The 22,296-nt window shown below is 49.1% G+C and overlaps 1 protein-coding gene across 13 annotated transcripts in view; it reads right to left on the reverse strand.

Moving 5' to 3' along the window:
- EPS15L1 (epidermal growth factor receptor pathway substrate 15 like 1) overlaps nucleotides 1-22,296 on the reverse strand; it is a 98,051-nt gene that overhangs the window by 24,129 nt on the left and 51,626 nt on the right. For 11 of the 13 annotated variants that reach the window (XM_045990582.1, XM_045990575.1, XM_045990579.1 and 8 more), the window contains 8 exons: nucleotides 18,740-18,901; nucleotides 17,726-17,923; nucleotides 15,807-15,977; nucleotides 11,025-11,148; nucleotides 10,018-10,068; nucleotides 8,740-8,876; nucleotides 4,216-4,276; nucleotides 3,251-3,333 (listed from right to left, as the gene is read on the reverse strand). In XM_045990582.1, coding sequence (XP_045846538.1) covers nucleotides 3,251-3,333; nucleotides 4,216-4,276; nucleotides 8,740-8,876; nucleotides 10,018-10,068; nucleotides 11,025-11,148; nucleotides 15,807-15,977; nucleotides 17,726-17,923; nucleotides 18,740-18,901 — 987 coding nt within the window. The remainder of the gene's footprint in view (nucleotides 1-3,250; nucleotides 3,334-4,215; nucleotides 4,277-8,739; nucleotides 8,877-10,017; nucleotides 10,069-11,024; nucleotides 11,149-15,806; nucleotides 15,978-17,725; nucleotides 17,924-18,739; nucleotides 18,902-22,296) is intronic. The other 2 variants (XM_045990577.1, XM_045990573.1) reach the window with 1 other exon arrangement.

The raw sequence follows: 22,296 nt of genomic DNA on the forward strand, positions 1-22,296 counted from the left end.
CATGACTCCAGGTTTCCCAAGAAGCCTCCTCTGGGACCCGACTCGTTCCTCCTCAGGCTACAGCTTCAGGGAAAGTGGCTATTTTTAGAAGAGTTTCAGTAAAGCCGGCAGGGGCTCTCTGGGCTGGCACAGTGTGAAGTGTGCTCAAAAAAAAAAAAAAAAAAAGAAAAAAGAAAAAATAAGAGAAAAGCCACTATAAAAAGCAGCTCTAAGAGGAACATGTTTGGGGTTCACAGTTTGAAGAGCTGGTTTAAGGCAAGCAACTCTCCACTTTCAAGAAACAGCCCTCAGTGGGAATGCATAGCTTTAAACACCATTGGAGAAACGACTGGAAAGGCCCTACCAACCCGCCAAGGAGATAGAGCGGAGGTAGCTTTTTTTCATGGGACGGGGGTGAAATCATTATGTTTGCGTCTTGTTTTTATTCTCAGATGTTCAGAATTTGTTCCTAAAGCAAGGTGACAGATTAACAGTGTCTAAAAACAAAAAAAACCTCTCTGCAGGTATGGGGGGACCTCCACTTCGAGCGCAAGCCCGAAGAAGCTCCCGAACCAGCTCACTGGCTGTCAGAAACAAGCAGCACCGCCAGGCAGAGGAGGACCCCTTGGTTTAGGGTGGAGTTAAGAAAGGGCGCCAGGGTGCATCACCTCGCCACCCCACTCTGATGGGGAAAAGCTGGCGGTGTAAAAAACATTAGCAAAAGAAAACATAAAACCAAGAAGCCAAAAAAAAAAAAAAAAAGCCTTCTTGCCACTTTACTTTCATTTCCTTCAGCATTTTATTTATACACATGATGTTTTTCTTGAAAAACAGAAAGGGAACCGAAGGGAAAAACAGACCGACAAGGTTAGGGCTCGGTGTTCCGCCGGACAAGAGGCACATCAGGCGCTGACAGGAGCGTGGACACCAAACAAAGGAGCACCCGAGACAAATCTTCCACGGCCCCGTCCAGCTCCGACCCGCCCGGCGCCGCGCACAGGAAGGGGCCACCAGCTCTTAAGTCTTAAGTGCACATGTGTGTGCAGCCTGATCGGGGGACAGGAGGACAAGGAGAGGGAAGCCGAGTCAGAGGAAAAAGGCGAAGTTGGCTTAGAACAGGCAGAAAGACAGCAGGGCCAGGCTCTGAACCACCTAGCTCCAGGGGTTCGTGGCAGCCCCAGGACACTCAGAGACTGCCTGGAAGAGAGAGTCCTGGCCATTCTGCTGTCCGGAGCCCCCCCAGACTGGCCACCCCACGCAGCCCTCCACCAGCCCAGGCATCTTCTACCAGGGCACCTCTCAAAACCAGGGCCTCGCCCATACCGTTGTCCTGAGCTCAGCCCTGGCCCCTGGTAACTCTCCCAGGCTCTGCCGCTGGGGCCAGCCTCCTGAAGGGAGAGGGGAGAGGAAAGAGGGCCCACGCTCACGGCTTGAGCAGCCCATGCAGACCCCTTCATTTGGGGACTGCTGCCACCATGTGGCACAAGTTCTCTGATTTCAGGAGATGATTTCCTGCCTGCTAAGCAGGGACGGAAGCAGAGGACACACAGCTTCACTCGAGGAGCAGCAGCATGTGTAACAGCCACCATGCGACAGGCAAACGTGCGAGCAGACCTTCCGCCCTGGTGCCTTCGGGCCAATCCCAGACCATGTCCTGACCATCAGAGTCACAATGTTTCCGCACGGGGGAAGCAGGCTCGTTCCCTCCAGGCACTGGAACGAGAGAGGTGGCTACACCAGCTCCCTCCTACCACAGCCGGAAGGCAAACATTCTCTCTCTGGCCAGAAGCTGGATTTGCCACCTTGACAATGTACGCTCACGTGCTTCTTTGAAAACCTAAACAGAATCTCTAATGTTTCTCAAAGCCGTGCGCCAAAATCACCCCAGTTCACCCCAAGTGTCGAGGGCCCAGACAAGTGTGTGCCCATCAGGCTGAGTGAACATGGAGCCAGCAGGCAGGATGCTCCAAGGGGATGACAGGGTGGGGACGTCCAGCAGGGGCTGGCAGGGGGCCAGAAAGCAAGTGACTCCTTGTCGCGGATGCTCGGTTCCCATATGCTCAGGAGAGTCCCTCCCCAGCTCCCTCTCCAACATCTGGCTTCTGAGCCTCCCGGAGAGGAGGTGAGATGAGGGATGGGGACTGTTTCCTGCCTGTGGCCACACCCACCCATGCTGATGGTACCGAGCCTAGAGCAGTGGATACTGAAGCCTGATGGAGTGAGTAAAGAAAGCAGGACGCTGGCTGCAGACTGTGCTCCATGAGGCCCTCATCTGCCTGAGGGACGGCCGAGAAGCTGCGGAGCACTAATAGGTCCCGGGGACGGGGCCCGGAGGCCAACATGGGGCACACCTAAGGTTGTTTCCTTTAATACTTATCAAAGAAATACGTTTCATGCTCAAAAGCAGAGGACCCTAAAGACTGTAACAAAGAGCAGCAGACTCTCAGACCGTTGCCTTTCCCACTCACCATGGCCGACGCCTTTGACTTCTCAGCAGTTTCTTCTGGGATTTACCTCCGCAATCCTGGGCTTCTACTGTTATTTCTTGACCTGTCCATTTTGGACAAGATCTACTAACTGACTTCTTGCTACGCTGAAGATTCAGCTTTCTAGCCACACTTCTCCAGCCCCTCCACCCAAAAGGGCCTCCACTCCATCTGGGGCTGTATTTACGGGCAGTGGCCACACCGATACTGTCCAGCCCGACAACTGCGGGAACACCATCTGTCTTGAGCAGCTTCCTTTCCATCTGTATATCTGTTCACAGATCCTAGCCCTTGTTTTCCAAACCCTTCTCCGGTTGTCTCGGGCAGCTCCCACTTACATAACTGGCTCACTTTCTCTGGATGCCTCCCGCCTCCAGCCTGGGGCCCACAGATCCAGCCTCAGCTGCCGGCACACTGGGCCTGCCCCCCAGTGCCCCTCCTGAGCCCCCTGTGCCTGACACCTCCTCTGAGCCCGCGCAGCCACAGCTCTGCTGCCAGAGATCTGGCGATACCAGGAGAGCTGGAGGAGTGACACGTGGGCCTCTTGGAGGGATGCAGAGCCCTGGCAGTTTCGCTCAGAGGAAGGGAAATGGAACCGATCACAACCACACGCATTTTCTAGACCCCGCCTGCCGGCTCATGACCGCACGTGAGGATGCATCTGACAGGTGCCGGGAGATACATACGTGGTGCTAACAATCACGCCTGGCCGCTCACAACACGACCACGACAAGAGGCACAAAGACACTGGCAGAGATGCGCGTGCTCTGTAGGAGGGGCTTTACCTTGGACATCTGGCTGAAGTCGGCAAAGCCCTCAGCACTATTGAAGGACCCACTTCCGAAGGGATCTAAGGTTCCAAAGGGACCTGCAAGTAGCAGTAACAGGCAGAGTTATGGGACGTCTGCAGAACGCACCTCCGGGGGCGGGGGAGTGCAGCCTCTAGGTAGTGCACGGCCCCCAGCACAGGACATCCCAGAAAGTAGCATTTGCTGGCCAGGGTTGTACATCTGGATGCGGTTCCTCAACAGGGCCTCCCTGCCCCCAACCCACTCTGGCTCGTGGCTGGTGCGGCCCGGCCAGAAGCCTCTCACCACGATGGCCGCCTCAGGCTGAGCCACGGCGACTGTGCCCTCTATCTGTACTTCTAGCCAGCACTGCTTACGGGTAGCAGGCTGCTGTCCTGGGTCGGGGAGAGAGGTGCAGGTCCGCAACGACCCACCACCCATGCCATGCATGCGGGGAGGTTGTCTGCGGGTGTTTTGTGGAGATTTCTCCTTCAGTGGGGCGGCTTGCCTGCATAACCCCCACACCCACCTATGAACCCAAACTCTATCAACAATGAGCACGAGCTGCTAGGCAAGGCAGCAGGTCCAAGTGGGGTCTGTTCCCCCAAAGCAAGGGGGGACCCAAATGCTCCCCCTTCACTTAATGTACAAAGTCCCTCAGTCAAACTTGGATTCTTTTAGGAAAAAGATCTGAAGGTACAAATCAAAGGTCTGTACAGAGAAATGAGTAAAGGGTAACCAGGACCACTGGTGTTATCATTGACTAAATTACTGCCCCCAACCTTCCTTTCGGGAAAGATGACCTGCTAGGGGGAGCTGGCTTTGGCTGAAGTGCCTCAAGCGAGGGTCTGGGTGCCACTAACTAATGACATAAACTCTGAGGACACACAGCTTTGGAAACGAAAGCAGGAACTGGGTCTGGCTGGGGGAGAGGCAGAAGGAAAATAAGTCGTCAGTCTCACCTGATCCTTTTGAGGAGACGCTGGAGGACGAAAAAGGATCACTGGATTCAAAGGGGTCGAGCTGAGTGAAAGGAGAGAGGGAAGAGTAAAAAGCAGTTCATTCATTCACCCAGCCATCGTCCAACCATGGACTTTCCTGCCATCTGCATACATGGAATCCGGTGCTGGCCGTGAGGATGAGAAGATGACTCTGGCTAAATGCTGGTAGAGTAAAATCCCAACAGACCAACCCCCTCTGCTGAGCAGACCTATAAACTCTGGACAAATGCAAAAAAAAAAAAAAAAAAAAAGTAAACCTAAGCAACTACCTGAAGGCTCAGAAGTGAGCCAGAGCAGGAAGACTAGCCAAGTTGGAAGTCCAAGTTGGCAGGGGCCAACAGCCCAAGGTTGAGCCTTCTGTCTTGACAGCTATAATCTGAGGGTTTTGGAAGGCTAGACCCCAACAAAAGACTCCCTGTCTTTCTGGCCTAAAGACCCGAGGATGGTGGTCTGGGACAACCACAGTCATGGGAAAGGGAGAGGCAGAGACTGGGAGTCCAAAATTTCATGATAAGCTCTGCCCAAGACAAGGGCTGACCCCAGTACCGTGTGAGGGAGGGAAGACTGAATGCAGCCTACCTACAGCTAAGGTCACAGGCACGCCACTACAGGTGAGAGAAAGTGAGTGCAGTGGAGCCTCACCGAGTCAACTGCCTGCTGAAACGGAACCACCTGGGCTCTAGGAACACAGCAGTAGCCCGTCACCACGAGGGAGCACTCACAGTACACAGGATACGTCTTCAAATCATGCAACACAACAAGAACCAGAAAAACCTGCGGCCAGTTCTCAAGGGAAAAGACAATCAATAGAACCAATCCCAAGAGGACCCCGATGTTTTAGAATTTTTTGATGAGGATGACTCTGAAGCAGGAATGACTGTGTTTAATGAAGTTAAGGAAAGTACACTTGAGAGGAATGGAAAGGTGGGGCGCCTGGGTGGCTCACGCTTCGGGGGTCTGCCTTCAGCTCAGGTTATGATCCCAGCCCCATGTTGAGCTCTCTGCTCGGCGGGAAGCCTGCTTCTCCCTCTCCAGCTCCCCCATGCTTATCTTCCCTCTCTTGCTATCTGTCATAAATAAATTTAAAAATCTTAAAAAAAAAAAAAGAAGAAGAAGAGGAGGAACAGATAGACGATCTTAGAAGAAAAACAGAAACTATACAAAGAAACAAATGGAAATTCAAAAACTGAAAATAGTACAATATCTAGAATAAAAAAATGTCACTAGGTCAGCTAAATGACAGATGATTAAGAAAAAGTAAGTGAGGTTGAAGACAGATTAGTAGAAAGTACCCAATCTACAGAAAAAAGAAGAAAAAAAGAATGAAGAGAAAACAGAGTCTCAGGGATTGTGGAGCCAGTAGCAAAACCTCCAAATAAAAGTAACTGTAGAGGGGCACCTGGGTGGCTCAGTGGGTTAAAGCCTCTGCCTTCGGCTCAGGTCATGATCTCAGGGTTCTGGGATCGAGCCCCACATCGGGCTCTCTGTTCAGCAAGGGAGCCTGCTTCCTCCTCTCTCTCTGCCTGCCTCTCTGCCTACTTGTGATCTCTGTCTGTCAAATAAATAAATTAAAAAAATCTTTAAAAAAAAATTAAAAAAAAAAAAAAGTAACTGTAATCCCACAAAGAAGGAGAGAACAGGGCAGAGGGAGAAAATGTCTAAGAAGTAATGGCTAAAAACTTATCAAGTTTGGTAAAAGACCTGATTTACAGATTTAAGGACCTCAGCAAACCCCAAACAGCTTAAATACAAAGAAAACCACACACACATGCTTCACAGTCAAACTACTGAAAAGCAGTGGTAAAGAGCTAAAGCAGCCAGAGGAAAACAGCACGGTAACCTATGCGGGAACAACTGCCTGAGAGACCCATGACTTCTCAAGGACAGGGAGGCCAGAAGGCAGTGGAGTAACATCCTAAAAGCGCTGGAAGGAAAAAAAATAATACTAGATCGGGCACAGATACCCTTCTAGAATGACAACAAAGGGACACCTGAGAGGCTCAGTCATTAAGCGGCTGCCTTCAGCTCAGGTTATCATCCCAGGGTCCTGGGATCAAGCCCCTCATCAGGCTCCCTGCTCAACAGGGAGCCTGCTTCTCCCTCTGCCTGCCAGTCCCGCTGCTTGTGTGCACTCCCTCCCTCTCTCTCTTACTCCCACTCTCTGACAAATAAATAAATAAAATCTTAAAAGAAAAAAAAAAAAGAATGACAACAAAGTAGACCTGTATTATAAGAAATGCCAAAGAAAGTTCTTTAGGCTTAAGGAAAAGAATGAAGGGTATCAGACATGGCAAATACATGGGTTAAAAATAAGTCTTTAAAAAAATTCTCTTTTAACATATACGATGGATTAAAGCAAGATGGTATTAGGGAGTTTATGACATATTTAAATATACTCCCATGACAGCGAAAACATAAGAGGAGGCACTGCTGGCGGGGGAGGAGGTGAACAAATGGACCTACAGGATTGCACATTCTCTACATTTGAAATGAACTGATAGAATATTAACTCCAGATCGCCTACGAAAATTTAAGGGTGTATATGGTAATCCCTAAAGGAACCTCCAAAAAATAACAGATATAGGTATGGTTAAAAGAAGCCAGAAGATACTAGAAAATGGAATTTTAGAAAACATTTAAATAATCTAAAAGAAGGCAGAGAGGGAACAGAGGAACAAACACAGGGGATAAAAAGCAAGGAAATAATAAAACAGTAGCCTTAAATCTAACCATATGAATAACTACATTAAATGTTCATGGACTAAACACTCTATTTTGAAGGCAGAGATTTTGGCTGGAAAGAAATGCAGTCCCAACTATAAGCTCACTATAAAAAACCCTTTGTGTAGAAAGACCCAGGGAGACTGAAAGTAAATAGATAAAAAAAGATATAGGAGGCAAAGAGTAAGCATAACAAGGATGAAGGAAGGCTATTTCAATAGGTGGTAAAACAGATCTCAAGATGGAGGTATCACCAGAGGAAAAGAGGAAGATTTTATAATGATAAAAAGGTTACTGCATCAGGGTGATACAAGAAGCGTAAATGTGTAGGCACCTGACAGAGCTTCAAAACACATGAAGCAAAACTTGAAAATTAACAGGGACATAGATAATTCCACAACACAGACTTTAACATTCCCCTCTCAGCAATGGGTACAGTGGTAGAGCTACAAAACAAGCAAACAAAAACCGTAAGGACACAGATGATCCAAACAGTACTACAACCACACTGACATAAGTGGCATTTACAGAGTGCTGACACCCAACAACAGCAGAACGACATTCTTCTCAATTGTACATAGTATGGACACCAACATAAACCATAATATGGGTATCAATAAATTCAAAAGGACTGCAAACATACAAAATGTGTTCTCTAATGACCAATTTAATCAATAAAAATCAGTATTATAAGATATGTAAAGAAAGGAAAGGACACACATCTGGAAACAAAACAATACTTTCAATGATTCATGCTTCAACAGAGAAATCACAAGGGAAACTAGAAAATATCTCAAACTAAAGGGCAATGAAGATACAACATATGAAAATGTGTGGAATGCAGCTAGGTAGTGCTTAGAGTGAAATGTGTAGTTTCAATATATTTATATTAGAAATGATGGTCTAAAGTCAGTGACTTAAGGTTGAATCTTAAGATGTTAGAAATGGAAGAGCAAATACTAACCCAAAATAAATAGAAGGAAGGAAATTAAAAAAAGCAGAAATCGGTGAAATAGAAGCAAACAGGAGAGGAAATTAACACAGCCAAAAGCTGGCTCATGGACAAGCTCAACAAAATTGGTCAACAGAGAGTAAGAGCACAGACCACATGCATAGATCAGTAGCAGAAACAAAAGGGGGATCCCATGACAGGACCATCAGCAGAAACGTTACAAATTAATCCTTGCCTTCAAGGAGCCCTGGGTCTAGCACGAAAGACCAGTCGGTCTGTGGAGAAGAGGAAAACCAGGGAATGTGCGGGCTGGAGGGAGAGATGCAGCCTGGAACATGAAGGGAGGCTATACCCTGCCCTCACTAAACACGAGAATTCTCTGTTCAATCACAGAGTCGCTTTTTTGTGCAGTGCACTGGGCCTAACACCGTGTAAGACACACAGTTTGCTAGATGCTAGGGGTAGAGGGGGCACGTGAAGGCCTCACACACTTTCAGTGCTGCCAGGAAGATGGCAGGGCGGCCGTGTGGAGCACGTGGGGAGCACATGATGCTTTGTCTTGTTTCAGTTTTGTTGGGAGACGAGGCAGCAATGGGGGTAGGTGATAGAAGAGAGAAGCCACCCAGTGGGCCTCAGCTGAAGTGACAGGGGCACAGAAAGGAAGACAGAAAAGAGAGCTCTTTGGGACCCAAGCATTCCTGACATGGACTCACCGGCCCACTGCATGTGACAGCCTGAGCCATGGGACAAGCCACACAGGGACAAGCATCGGGCACACACAGTTAGCTCTATACCTCCCCGGCGTCACTCACCTTTGAGGGTAAGGAAGGGTTTTTCGTGAATGGGTCTGAGGTAAATGGGTCATTCTTTGTCTGTTTCTTAAAGAAGTCGTCAGGTGCAGAGCCGCGGAATGGGTCGCTTTCTTTGAAAGGATCCCCTCCGAATGGATCTAGAGGGTGTTTTGGAAAGTGAAGGAAAATACACCCCATGAATAAACAGTATTATGCTTCATGAAAGAGCCCAAATATAAAAGAACAGATAGCTGATGCCTTTTATATGAAAATCTACAAAAGGAAAAAACCATAATGCAGAAAGCAGGACAGTGATTGCCCGGGGCCTGGGGGTATGGGGTAGGAGGCACAAGGGAACCTTCTGGGATGATGGAGATGTTCTCTATCTTACACAAGTGCACACATTTACCAAAGCTTATCTAATTATACACTTAAAGTTGGTGATTTTGTTGTGTGTAAATTACACCTGCCAACCAAGCTGATTTTAATAATAAAAACACGGCTAAATCCAGAGACAAAAAGCAGGTTGGTGGTTGCCAGGGGCTGGGGGAGGAAAGGGGCGTGACTATTCATGTGATGAGGCTTCTGTTTAGGGGGTGCAAATGTCCTAGAACTACACAGAGGTGGTGGTTGTACGTTATAAATGTACCAAATGCCACTGAATTGTCACTTTAAAATGGTGAATTTTGTGTTTGTATGAATTTCACCTCAGTCAAAAAATAAAGAGAAATACAGAAGTCGATAAATAACCAGGTAGCAGGAGCGCAACACCGCACCCTCGGTGTGTTCCTTCCCCTGGAGTGCGGAGTACAGGCACGGTGAATGGACACGGGGCAAAGCTGCCGTCACCAGGAGGAAACGAGACACTAGGCTTCCAGGCAGTGCAGATGGCCGTCCTTCCCCGAACACGCTGCCGCCGCTGTCACCACCTCTGGCACCCGTAAACCGAAACCCCACTGTGGGCAGGCGCCACACAGGGACCCCTGACGCTACCACAGGCGACACAAGTGCGCACAAGGGACCAAGCTGCTGTGGGCACATCTAAAAGAACCGCCTGGCACCCGGGAGCTCCTTTTCTAGTTCTCCCTCTCTCGCCGCTGTGAGGTTGGAAAGAAGGGGCGCCTGACCGTGAAGGGGAGCGTAATGTCACTGCCAGGCTTCCTCAGACTCTAAGCCCCCTGCTGTCCTATCATAGGAGGCCTGGCAGGCGGCTGCTTTTCCATTTCCCTCAACTCGAATTAGGGCTGGAAATAGCCTGCAGATGAGAAAATAAAAGGTCTTTTCAGCAAAGGCTTTTACCTGCCGAAGCCGTCTGTTGTTCTGCGAAGGGGTCATTCTGGAATGGGTCACCTAGGTTAGAGGAGAGAGGAATGTTTAGCTCTAAGGCAGAAAGGGCTCTGGCATATCCAAGTGGGAGCAGCCACTGGCCGAGGCAGCTTTTCTGAGTTGGGGCGTTCAAATAGAAATAGGGCATTGTTGGCACTCGACATGGGCTGGAGGTGGGGAAAACGTGGAGTGAGCCAGAATTCACCCCCTCCTCCTCGCCATGCTTGACGCTTGTGTCTCATCTCCCTCTCATCTCCCGCAGGTGTGACAACACAGGACTCTGGGGCGGCCTCAGGCCCCAACCTACAGGCAGCCCGGAGCAGCGGTGAGCTCCCCACACCCGAGCTGAGGAGCTGCCAATTCTATTCTCGCACCTGCGGAGCTTCGATCCCGCATCTGACATGACACCGGAAAGATACACCCCACTGCCCTCCCTCTGCTCCAGCACTTCGCTCAGAAATGTACAGACAGCCTTCTTGGAAGGCTTTTGGGCTTCCTACTCTGAAAAAAAACACAGAGAAACTGAGGAAAACTTATTTCTGGAAGTCTTCTTAGTTATTCTCGACCTGTGTGTGGCTCTGGGTAAACGTGTCGCACAAAGACCTCAGACTTACGTGGGGATCTGTCCTTCACTGGGTGGTTCCCATCTGATTGTCTTATGGATTTCCGCCGGCAGAGGGAGGGAGGATTTACCACCCCTAGCGGAGGCCAGGAACGGAGGCATGCAGAGGTTAACAGCGGAGCCAGCTGCCCTTGAACGTGGGCACACCTCACTGGGAGCTGGGAGCTTGGCTCTTCCACCACATGCCAACGCCTCAGCTCTGTAGTGAATTGGCTGAGGCGAAACACTCGGGCGGCCCAGAAGGCTCCAAGAACTCCCTTCCCCCTCCATTCCAGAAGGTGCTATCTTGCGACTGTTCTAGCCATCAGACATAAAGCCAACAGCCCTCCAATGACCGAGTGTGCACCAAGTGAGATACCTTTAAAGGGATCAGCTCCTTTAAATGGGTCGGATTTGAAGGGGTCTTCAGCCTGGAAAGGATCCGGATGCAACTCTTGGGCATTGTTGCTAAATAACAAGGCTTTATTTTTGAAAGGATCGTCCTATAATTTTGTGAAGAGACAGGACAGGAATTTTATTATTTCAAATTTAAAGCAAAGTACAGAATTCCCTACCCAACCTGCATACTTCTCCTTCAAGCAGTGGGGCCCTACAGAGAACAATTTAAAAAGCCATCGAAGAAATGTGGACGTTGGCTCATAGTGACATGTCGACATTAGTTTATTTGTGGTGACAAATGTTCATTCGCAGGGACAAGGTGTTAATGATAGGGGAAGCTGGGTGTGAGGCACGTGGAAACTTACTGTACTACTTTTAAGTTTTCCTGTAAGTCCACCACTCTTGCAAAATAGAAGTTTATTTAAAACTTGGGTGGAAGCAACTCGAACAAACTCGCCCACCGATGGACGAACAGATACACCGGATGTAGTATGTAAACACACAAGGGAATATCATTGACCCTTGAGGACATCATGCTGAACGAAACAAGACCATCATGAAAAGACAAGTGCTGTGTGACAGGGTCACTTTATAGGAGGTCCCCAGGGGAGTCAGATTAGAGAGACAGAAAGTAGAGCGGTGGGTGCCAGGGGCTAGGGCAGCAGGACGGGGCATTTAGTGGGTATGAGAATGTTCTAGAGTTTAGCTGCATGATGTGAATATACCGAGGCATGGTTCAGATGATCAATTCAATGTTATGTGTATTTTCTTACAATGAGAAGTTTTCTTAAAGAAAAAAATCACTAAGTCAGAAAACAGTGGCATTTTTGGAAACGTCAGTAAGAAAACCTAACAAGCCATTCAACAATGACAGCATGGGCCTCATTCAAAAGTGTGGCCTCCCTCAGTCGTCTTCTCACAGAACGTCTACCTATGTGGGCATGTTTTAAAATGTTCTTTCTGCACCAAGAAACACGCTGGCTGCTTACATCTCGGGAGGAAATGGGCCACTCTTGCAGTTGGAACTACTAGAGCGTACACACTCGGCACTTTGCATGTATTTTAAAAAGTGCTTATTTCTAGAAACAAACAGGCATGTTTCAACCAGAAGGGAAAAAAAAAAGATTTGCTTTTGAAGACCACATTTTTATAGTGGAAAATGGCCCAAATGCTGCGGGGGGAGGGTGTAATCTACACGGGAACAATGCACTTCGCTTAGAAACAGTGAGTGTATTTTGGTTAATAAAGACACACCCTCAGTGAAAACACGAAGGTTTCGCTGTGATATGAACAAGCACAACATCCTCACTGAATCTGGCAGATGTGTTGGCACCCGTGGGGCTGGCAAACATCCATTATTCCAAAGCCAAATAATTAAAGAGCTGGGGCTTCCGTAAAAATATAGACAATGGTTGCAGGGCAATGACGTCAAAGGGGCCAAAAGAAGATTCCTCAACAAGGCTCCTGGGTGACTTTGGGAGGCAGGATGGCTCTCAGAGGCACTGGGCCAATGGGAAGCCCTGGGATGGGGATGACCAACACCCCTGCCCTCTGATTGAATACGGAAGGGGTTTTTTTTTTTACCTGGGAAAGATTATCTGCAGCCTCCAACCACAGGGCTTCCCAAGATGGGGAAACCAAGCAGGGCTCTGAGGCAAGTAAGCACAGATGTCGGCAAGTGCCGCGGCTGGCGGAAGCATGCAGTTCATTAAGGACAGCTCGGTGCTAACACCTGCACAATGCATGCACCAGCAAGCGTCTGATGGGGCTCTCAGACACAGAGAAAGGTGAGGGAGAGGTCCTAATCTAAAGGAGCTGGGAGGCCAAGATGGAAAATCAACCCATCACCCTGTACCATGAGGGGTGCAATGTATCGGTTCCGGAAGAACAGAGAGAGATGATGACCTGGATATAGGTGTGCATTAAGAATGACAGCTTGGTCTCAGACTGGAAGCTTCTACTTAGTTTTTAATAGCACTTATTTACAAGTTGGTGGGTTTTGTTGGGTTTGTTTTTAATGGTTTCGATCATCACTTGGAAGCTGCCAAATAAAAGGAGAGGATGGCAGAGAGCAGCCTGTGATTCTAGGGGCTCTGGCTGCGAGCCCCCTGATCTGAAAGCCAGGTCTGCAATCTCATCTCAGGAGTAATGATTTGCCTAAGGCGGCAATCGTTCCCTCTCCTTCACAGGAGAAGCCTAAGAGACCCTGGGAGGACTCGTGTACGTAAGGTAACCACCAGTGGTTCTGACTCCACTTCACGGCTTCAGAGCAGAAAATGAGACCTCCCCTGGTGCACAGATGCCGTAAACTCCACCACCCACTGACCACTTACCAACGAGAACTGGGCCATCTGCTACTTGGGAGACACAAGTGCGGCAGACAAGCTCTGGGGTGGAAGACCGATCCCTCCGCAGAAGTAGAACACTTCAGACATGGAGCTCAGTAACTAGTCTTAATTCTCCACTTGTTAAAATATAGATGTGACACCCTGAAAGGCGTTTCTGTGACTTTCCCTCCCTTTGCATGGGAGCTGGGCAGTGGTGTGCTGGTGAACCAGCTGAGAAAAAATTAAAAAATGATTGGTAGCTTCTGCCATTTCCCACAGTGTAAATACTCCCACCGTAGCTGAATCCGTTACCAAAAGTTGTACAATCAGGTCACAAAATTCCTATTTAATAATCAGCTCTGCAAAGTCAAGAAAATATGGCTCCAGCACGCCAGCGGGGCTGGATGCAACAGATGACCCAATGATGAGTTCTCGGCGAGGCTGAAGTCTGGGATGATTTACTGCCTTCTCTCTACTACACAGGTCGGGGGGTGCTGTCTTCAAGGGCAAGGCCAGTATTCTCAACAACAGATGACAGACAAGGAATAAATCTGGCTTTTTAATCAGTCTCTTGGACAAAGTAACATGGTATGAGCTTAACACTAAAGTTAGTAACTTTAGTAGAACTGTGCAGCCTCAGAAAGTTCTAGATGCACCTCTCTGGTTACACTACTTTCAGGGGATCAAACCCCTCACTCGGGCCCACCTCAAAGAGAACTAAGAGCTCTGTGAAGCAGTCCTAAAGTATTTAAGAGTAAACAAAAAGGCCTCTTCGAAGTGTTTATTAAAAAAAGGAAACAAACCGAAAAATGCTTTAAAAACTGTATTTGTACAAGATAAATATAGATTTTCTTTCAGACACTGGTTGCAAGTTTCTATGTAACATATCTGACGTCGACATTCCAGGATGAGTTGACTATCATGTAAACTTTGCCCCGCTTACAAGATGAATGAAAATGAGGAAAGATTAAAAATCAGGAAGGGGAGGGGAGAGGAGGGGAATCACTGACCCTTGCAAACCGCTGCTTCACTGCCAACTTTCTATCCAAGGAAACCGATCTTATTTGAACCTACAAAAGGGCTTGAGAGTGAACTGTGTCGTGAACTAAGATGAAACGGGACAAGCCCAAGTTGTGCAAGGGACCAAGGCCAGATGGGGAAAGGGAAAGCAGGGTCATGAAGCTGAAATGCACACGCTGAGACGGAGACAGCTGGACAGCCAAGCGGGCAGCTCTGCCTCACGCGTTTAACAAGACTAGATGTTTGTCGTCTAACTTCTGACGATCAAGCTGACGGTGGGCCCCAGGGCAGATATGGAATTCCCCGTTTAAATTCCATGACAAAAAGGAACCTGTGAACAGCCGAGGGAAGGATCAAGGGCCAGAGACAGGAGACAGAGGAGAGCACCAACAGCGTCTTCTAAGTGCCTCAGGGAAGGAGGCGTAAGCTTCCCCACAAATTCCTGGGACTGAGCACTCAGCCACTGAGGAAAGAAACGCATCAGGAAATGAACACGAAGTGCTAAGTCTTAGTTGAGAGAGAGAGAGGAGCTGTGTTATTACAGGAAGGAAAAGGAATCTATGAAGCCAGTGGGGCCAGGAGCAGAAGGAGGGCCCAGAGGAGGAGTCCTGGGCGTGGGGGCAGCAGTGCAGGCCGAGCAGTGAGGCTTTGGAAGCAAGCACAACCAAACCACGAAGACCAACTGCATCCCACGGGCTCCCTCAGGAGCGCAAAGATGCTCTCCTCAGCGACTAAAGTGGAAACGCTGGGGCTCAGGGCCACAACAGCAGGCTCTGGTGGGAATGGGGGACAGGACAATCTGAGAAAACAGTTAACACTGGCTGGATTTGAGTCTGCAGAAACCTAAGAGGCCAACAGCCCCTTGGCCCTTGATCAGGACCCCTAGGGTCGTAAGATGCCAAGGTTTTCAGCATAAACAAAATTGCGAGTGAGAGGACCATTCACAGGTCAAACAGCAGTGCCTCGAATGGGTTGTCACTTCTTGATCTTCAGCAATACATTCGATTTTCAAGGTGCTCCTTATGCGAATACACACACACACATACACACACACACCCTGATCCCCCAACTAGTAGGATATAGGGTTTCACAACGTGTGACAGCTTGATTCAATTTTGGTTAAGTTTGGGAAGCCCTCCGAATGTGGGTTGTCGGCCCACGGGAGACGAAGGTCTTTAAACACTGGTTTACAAAGGATTCAGGCCTATCCTTTGCCTCGTCTCGGAAGCAAGGCTGGAGCACAGCCACGTACGCTGGACTGCAGGGCCTGTGGGACACACAAAGCAGCAGCAGACACAAGAAACACCCCGCATTCGGGAAGACTCAAGGCTGGCAAGTGCCAGATCTGGCAGGCCGGGCATTCTCTGACCTCAACGTGGAACCTAATCCCCAGGACTGGAATACATTTATTCGACCTTTACCATGGCTCCAAAACCGCCCCTCTCTGTCAGGGAGACCCCCTCGCTCAGGTCGGCTAAGTTGGTCAGGCTGGCGCCGTGGGCCCCGTCGAGCGCCTCGTCGTACTGCTCCAGGGTCCTGTGGGCTTCCTGGTGGCTCTCGTGCAGCTGGGAAAGCTTGTTTCTTGCCTACACAACAAAGATGGCTGACATCACATGGGGTTTAGGGGGAAAGTGTCAGGCAAGACATTTTTTTTTCTCCTAATGCCCAAACCCGAGTGATTCAAATGGGAAGCTGAATTACTCGCCTACAGAGTTTACAAGAAGCAAGACCACTTGTAAACCAGAATGAGGCCCTTTCCGCCGCCCCATGAGGCCTCTCTGTATGCCCGGCCCCTGAGGGAGGCCTGTGTTCAAACAGATGTTTGTTAATTCTGAACAAACTGAAACTGGTAAAATCCAGATTCACAACCTGTTCACAGAGATCGCTGACATTTTCCTTTATGGGGTTTTTATCGCCCCATTTGCGTTAATAAGCAGCAGTGAACATCACTGTTATTATTACTAACACACACTCACATCTCGGTTCCTAACTACCTTGTACAAACTCTTACTGCTCAGAGGAAAAAGGTCTTAAGACAATACTACACCTATTCATTAAGAATGAGGGACGCAGGGGCGCCTGGGTGGCTCAGTGGGTTAAGCCTCTGCCTTCAGCTCAGGTCATGATCTCAGGGTCCTGGGATCGAACCCCACATCGGGCTCTGCTCAGTGGGGAGCCTGCTTCCCCCTCTCTCTCTGCCTGCATCTCTGCCTACTTGTGATCTCTCTCTGTCAAATAAATAAAATCTTTTAAAAAAATTTAAAAAATTAAAAAAAAAAAAGAATGAGGGACGCATGGGTGGCTCAGTGGGTTAAGCCTCTGCCTTCAGCTCAGGTCATGATCTCAGGGTCCTGGGATCGAACCCCACATCGGGCTCTGCTCAGTGGGGAGCCTGCTTCCCCCTCTCTCTCTGCCTGCTTCTCTGCCTACTTGTGATATCTGTCTGTCAAATGAGTAAATAACAAAAATCTTTAAAAAAAAAAAAAAAAAAGAATGAAATACAACAGAGGGTATTAAACCCCCAGCACATGAGTGTGATCAACTTTTGTCTGTAACCTGGCAAAAGGAGCAAGAGATGGAGCCAGTCAAGAAAGGAAGCACGACCAGCCATTACGACACTGCTGAGCAGAGCACCACCCCCACCCCACAGGTGGGACACCCCAGGGCGGCAGCATATAGGGCAGCGGGAGAGGAGCCCTCCCTCTGCTGGCGAGCCGCCACTGCAGGCCTCGGGGCCTTCACACTGGCACGGGAAAAGGATAGGGTGCTCAGACAGCTTGAAGAACTGGAAAAGGACCCTGCACGGGGTGAGGCTCGTCACAGGATGGGGCCTCCTCCACGTGCCAGTCCACAAACTGCACGGGGATGGAGAGGTGCTCAAACCAGTCTCACGCTCTGTCCCTCTTGCTTGTCTGAGAACCACATTGGTGAAGGCATTTCTGTACCCAAGACTCTCTTCAAAGGAGCTTTATAAGTCCTCACGCAGACCCTGTCCATTCCCCGAAAATGGCACGTGCTCAGGTGGGGAAGTGGAAGGATGGCAAGGCAAAGCAAACTGCCACTGGGCCAAAGACAGCATGATGGTGGCACACGCTGGAGGATTCTGGGTGCTTACCCGCCAGGCCAGGACGACAGCCTCTCAGAAGAGAACCTAACATAAACGAGGTAGGTGACAGTAAAGGAAACAAGTGGCCTCAGCACAGGTGCAGACCAACATAGGCTGGTCACACACAGCAACAGGACTGGTCACTGGAGCTACTCCACATGCCGGAAGACCCCAGGAGACTCTGCTGCCACGGCCAGCAGAGGTGGGGACCTGCCCTCAGCAAGGTACCTGGTTGATTTCGTCTTGTGTCGATTTCAGGGACTTGATGATGGTTTCCAGCTGAACTTTCCCGGCCTGAATGCTCTGCTCCAGCTGGGTTTCTTCCTGTTGTAATCGGTTCAGCTCAGACTTGGCCCGGTTCAAGTCATCTTCCTGGGACTTGAGGTCAGATTCTTGAGATTGGATTTGGGTCTTCAATGAGGAAATCTGAAATGAGATGAAATATGATTGAGGGAGAATTCTTTTTTTTTTTTTTTAAAGATTTTATTTATTTATTTGAGAGTGAGAGCATGTGCACGAGTGGGGGGAGAAGCCGAGGGAGAGGGACAAGCAGATCACGCTGAGCACAGAGCCCGATGTGAGGCTCGATGTCATGGCCCCAAGGTCACAATCTTGGACACTCAATCGACTGAGCCATCCAGGTGCCCCGAGGGAGAATTCTTCATTCACACTGTTGGAAGGAGCTAGCCAATGAGGCAAACACCAACCCGATGGCCGGACACCTGGCCTCCTTTCAGGGTCCTCTCCACTCGCAAGACGGAGAGAAACAACAAGGCAGACATGCTCACAGCCATGTAACAGGCAGAAGGTCTATTTGGAATAAGGAAGAATGAGACCTGGGGTAAGCACAGGCCATCTGTCCCCCAGGGGCTAAACATCCCTGTACGAGGCTTCCAAGGGGGACACAGGGCTTTACAATCCGTGGAGATTGAGGCCCCCCGGGTCTCTAAGGAGCAGCGAAGATGGCAGAGCAGGGAGAGGGGCGTGCCGGCCCCCTGTGCCAGGAGGAACGGGTCAGAGCAAGGGGTCCACAGACACAGGTTAGTGGGGACTGAGGCCGTTCACCCTGTGGCTTGGTGGGCGAGACTGAGGTCAGGCCACAAATCCTTGGTCGCTTTTTTAAGTGGTATGTCCGCAGCTCTATTAGTGCAGGAAGGTGTCTCGGCCCTGTGTTCCAAAGGTATCGTGAGCTCCAGGAAAGCCGCAGGAAGTGCCCCCCACAGTGCTGGGGGTGAGACTCACCATCTGAGTCTCGTCCTGGCACTTCTGCCTCACGTCGCTCAGCATGTCTCGGAGCTTGGCCTTCTGCTGATCCATTTCGTCAAGGCGGTCTTGGGCGTCCTGTTTCTGAGCTTCTAGCTCTTGCAAACTGCTTGTTTCCCGGTCTAAATCATTTTGTAACTCCTAGGGGAGGGTCACATCACTTTACTTGAGATGAAGGAGAAGGGGGCACATCCAGGTAACAAGGGCTCAGCCTGCGCTGGAGCCCCCAGGACGTCCTACAGCAGCGTCTGTGCCCTGAGTGTGCGCTCGGCAGGCACCTGTGTGTACCTGCTGGAATGTGTGCACCTCAGCTTAGCACCTGTGGCTCGAGGTCTCTCACTAACTCCCTCAGCAAATACGTAGTGATGGCTTAGGAGAGGCCAGGACAGTGGCTGCAAGTCCCAGCAAGAAGAGCTGCCCAGTGACATAGTCAGGGGTGGAGCGAGGAGAGGCATCACCCAAACACAAATAAACTGGGAGGAATGGAACCAACAGAATGCATGGGTGCTGCTGGGTGGACTCGGGGGCACAGGGAGACCAGACTGACGCTGCAAGGGCAGAGGCGAGCCCCACGGGAGCACCACTTAGGGTGGACCCAAAGAACAAGCAGGCAGTAGCCAGGGAAGAGCCAGGAGGAAAGGAGCCCAGTGGTGCGGGGAGCAGGGGCAGTGGCAGGGGGGCAGCAGGGGGCTCAAGGTGGGGAAGGCAGTACTGGGCTCCAACTCGAGCCAAAGGAAGGAGGGCCACGCCAAAGAGACTGCACTCGCTTCTGGGGCAGGACATTCAAGTATGGGCTTGGGACACGACAATTCTCCACTGCTAACGCTCCTCCAAACTGGCAGTGTCGCTGGGTCAAGTTGACCCAGCAAGTATCTGAGACCCGAATAGGACATCTCTAGGAAAAACACCTTAGAGGTGTATGACAGGTGTGACCACACGCAGTGCGTGACAGCAAAACCTGTAAACCACGTAAATTTCCACCAGGAGGGCCTGGCTGACAACTGCGGTGCACTCATACCCTAAGCTCGTGCTCTGAGTTACAACGTGAAACAAACAAAGCACGTGGCAGAGCACATGTGTGCTTCACATTCTGGTGTTCGTGCAAACAGGAAGGAGAGAGTACGCACAAATCTCTCTCCTGAAACATGCACATGACCTTCCTGGAAGGCCTCATGGGAGCTAATGAACTGCATCTCTGAAGGGATAAAGGGGAGGGCAGGAAGCTTCACGCCTTTTGATTTTCTTTCTTTTTTTTTTTTAAAGATTTTATTTATCTATTCGACAGACAAAGATCACAAGTAGGCAGAGAAGCAGGCAGAGAGAGGAGGAGAGCCTGATGCGGGGCTCAATCCCAGGACCCTGGGATCATGACCTAAGCCGAAAGCAGAGGTTTTAACCCACTGAGCCACCCAGGTGCCCCACGCCTTTTGATTTTCAACCAGGCAAAGGTCTTATCAAATGTCTTCTAACTAAAGCTGAAATCACAGATGGGTGGGGCAGAAGATATGGAAGCCTCCGGGTGCTGACCAAGGGAGCGGGGAGGGGACCGAGAACTAGGTGAGATGGTGGCCATGGGAACCAAAGTAAGGGAAAGATCTGAAGGAACCCTGAGGGTACAGGAACACAGAGATGGTGAGGCTGATCCCCAGGGCAGGCCTGGGCTATGGATTGCTGGTATCATTTTAGGAACCCAAAGCAGACACAGCATCTCCTTTCTGCTTTGAGGATAAAAATGTCATGGCTCTCTCCTCTCTAGACAGCTCCCCAGTCTCCCTGCCCTTGACCTTTAATTCAGGAAGCAGATCCTCAGTCTGACAAGTTTGGGAAAGGGAAGAGACTGGTGGTAGGGAGTCTAGGACATGGGTCTCCCACATCTGAGGGAAGAACAGTTGACGGAGAAGGAGATGAAGCAGGGAGGAAGGTCAGGCCCGGTGTGGCAGCCTGGGACACCGGGTGGCCAACAGCCTAGGGTATCAAGGAATCTGAGCCTCATTTTATTAAGAAAAAGGAGGAATCAAAGAGCCCCACGGGGACAAAGAGCCACCAGCTTATGGTTAGGATGGGAGGTGGGTCAGAATGGGGGAGGTATCTAAGCAAAGAGAACACAGAAATAACCCAGACAACCTACAAACACAATGCAAACTTGACCACTGGAATCCCCAGCTGCCTTCTGTGCAGAAACTGACAAGGTGATGCCAAAATTCATTAGGGAACACAAAGGCCTTGGAATAGCCAAAACAATCTTGAAAAAGAAGAAAAAAGTAGGACTCCTGCTTTTCAATTTCAAAATTTATAATAGGCATAGCTCAGATATGTCGTGGGTTTGGTTCCAAATCACTGCAATAAGCAAGTATCACGATAAAGCAAGTCAAAAGAAGTTTTTAGTTTCCTAGTGCATATAAAAGTATGTTTATACTATACTACAACCTATTAAGTATACACCAGCATTATGTCTAAAAATAAATGTATACACCTAAAATAAAATCATCCTTTATTCCTAAAAATTGCTAACCATCATCTGAGCTTTCAGTGAGTCATAATCTCTGACCACAGATCACCATAACACACGTAACAATAATGAGAAAGTTTGGAAGATTGCAAAAAATACCAAAATGGGACACAGAGACACAAAGTGAGCAAATGCTACCAGAAAAATAGCGCTGGTAAATTTGCTTGACACAGGGTTGCCACAAACCTTCAATTTGTAAAACAAAAACAAAAAACCACACCGTATCCACAAAGCACAATCAAGTGAAGCCCAAGAAAAAGAAAATGCTTCTAAGAAGCTACAGCCATCAAGACAGTGCGGTACTGACATAAGGAGAAATGTAGGTAGATCAGCAGGACAGAACTGAGAGTCCAGAAACAAGGCCACACACATGGGTGGCCAAGTGATATCCAACAGGGGTGCCAAGACCATTCAATGGAGAAAGAACAGTTTCTTCAACAAACGGTGCTGCGACAACTGGATCTCCACATGCAGAAGAAGTCAGACCCCTGCCTCACAGCATAGACAAAAATTAACTGAAAACAGATCAAAGATCTAAATGTAAGAGCCAAAACAATAAAATTTTAGAAGAAAACACGGAGTATTCATCTTTATGACCCTGAATTTGGCAATGAGTTCCAAGATAGGACATCAAAGGCAAGAGCAGGGGAAAAAAAGGAATAAACTGGACTTCACTAAAATTTAAAACTGTTGTGCTTCAAAGGACACCATCAAGAAAGTAAAGACAACTTACACTATTTGCAAATCACATCTCTGATGAAGAACTTGTATCTAGAAACTATCAAGAACTCTTACAACTCACCTACTGAAAGACAAGCCAAGTTAAAAATGGTCAAAGGGTCTGAATTGACATTTCTCCAAAGAAGCTACACAAATGGCCAATGAGCACATGAAAAGACGCTCAACATCATTAGGGAAAGCATTAAGGGCAATGAGATACCACTCCATACCCACTAGGAAGGCCAAAATAAAAAATGGGAAAGAAGTTCTGGCAAGGATATGGAGACACAGGAACCCTTATACATTA

Source organism: Meles meles, chromosome 20 (genome assembly GCF_922984935.1).
Source record: "Meles meles chromosome 20, mMelMel3.1 paternal haplotype, whole genome shotgun sequence".
Taxonomy (NCBI): Eukaryota; Metazoa; Chordata; class Mammalia; order Carnivora; family Mustelidae; genus Meles; species Meles meles.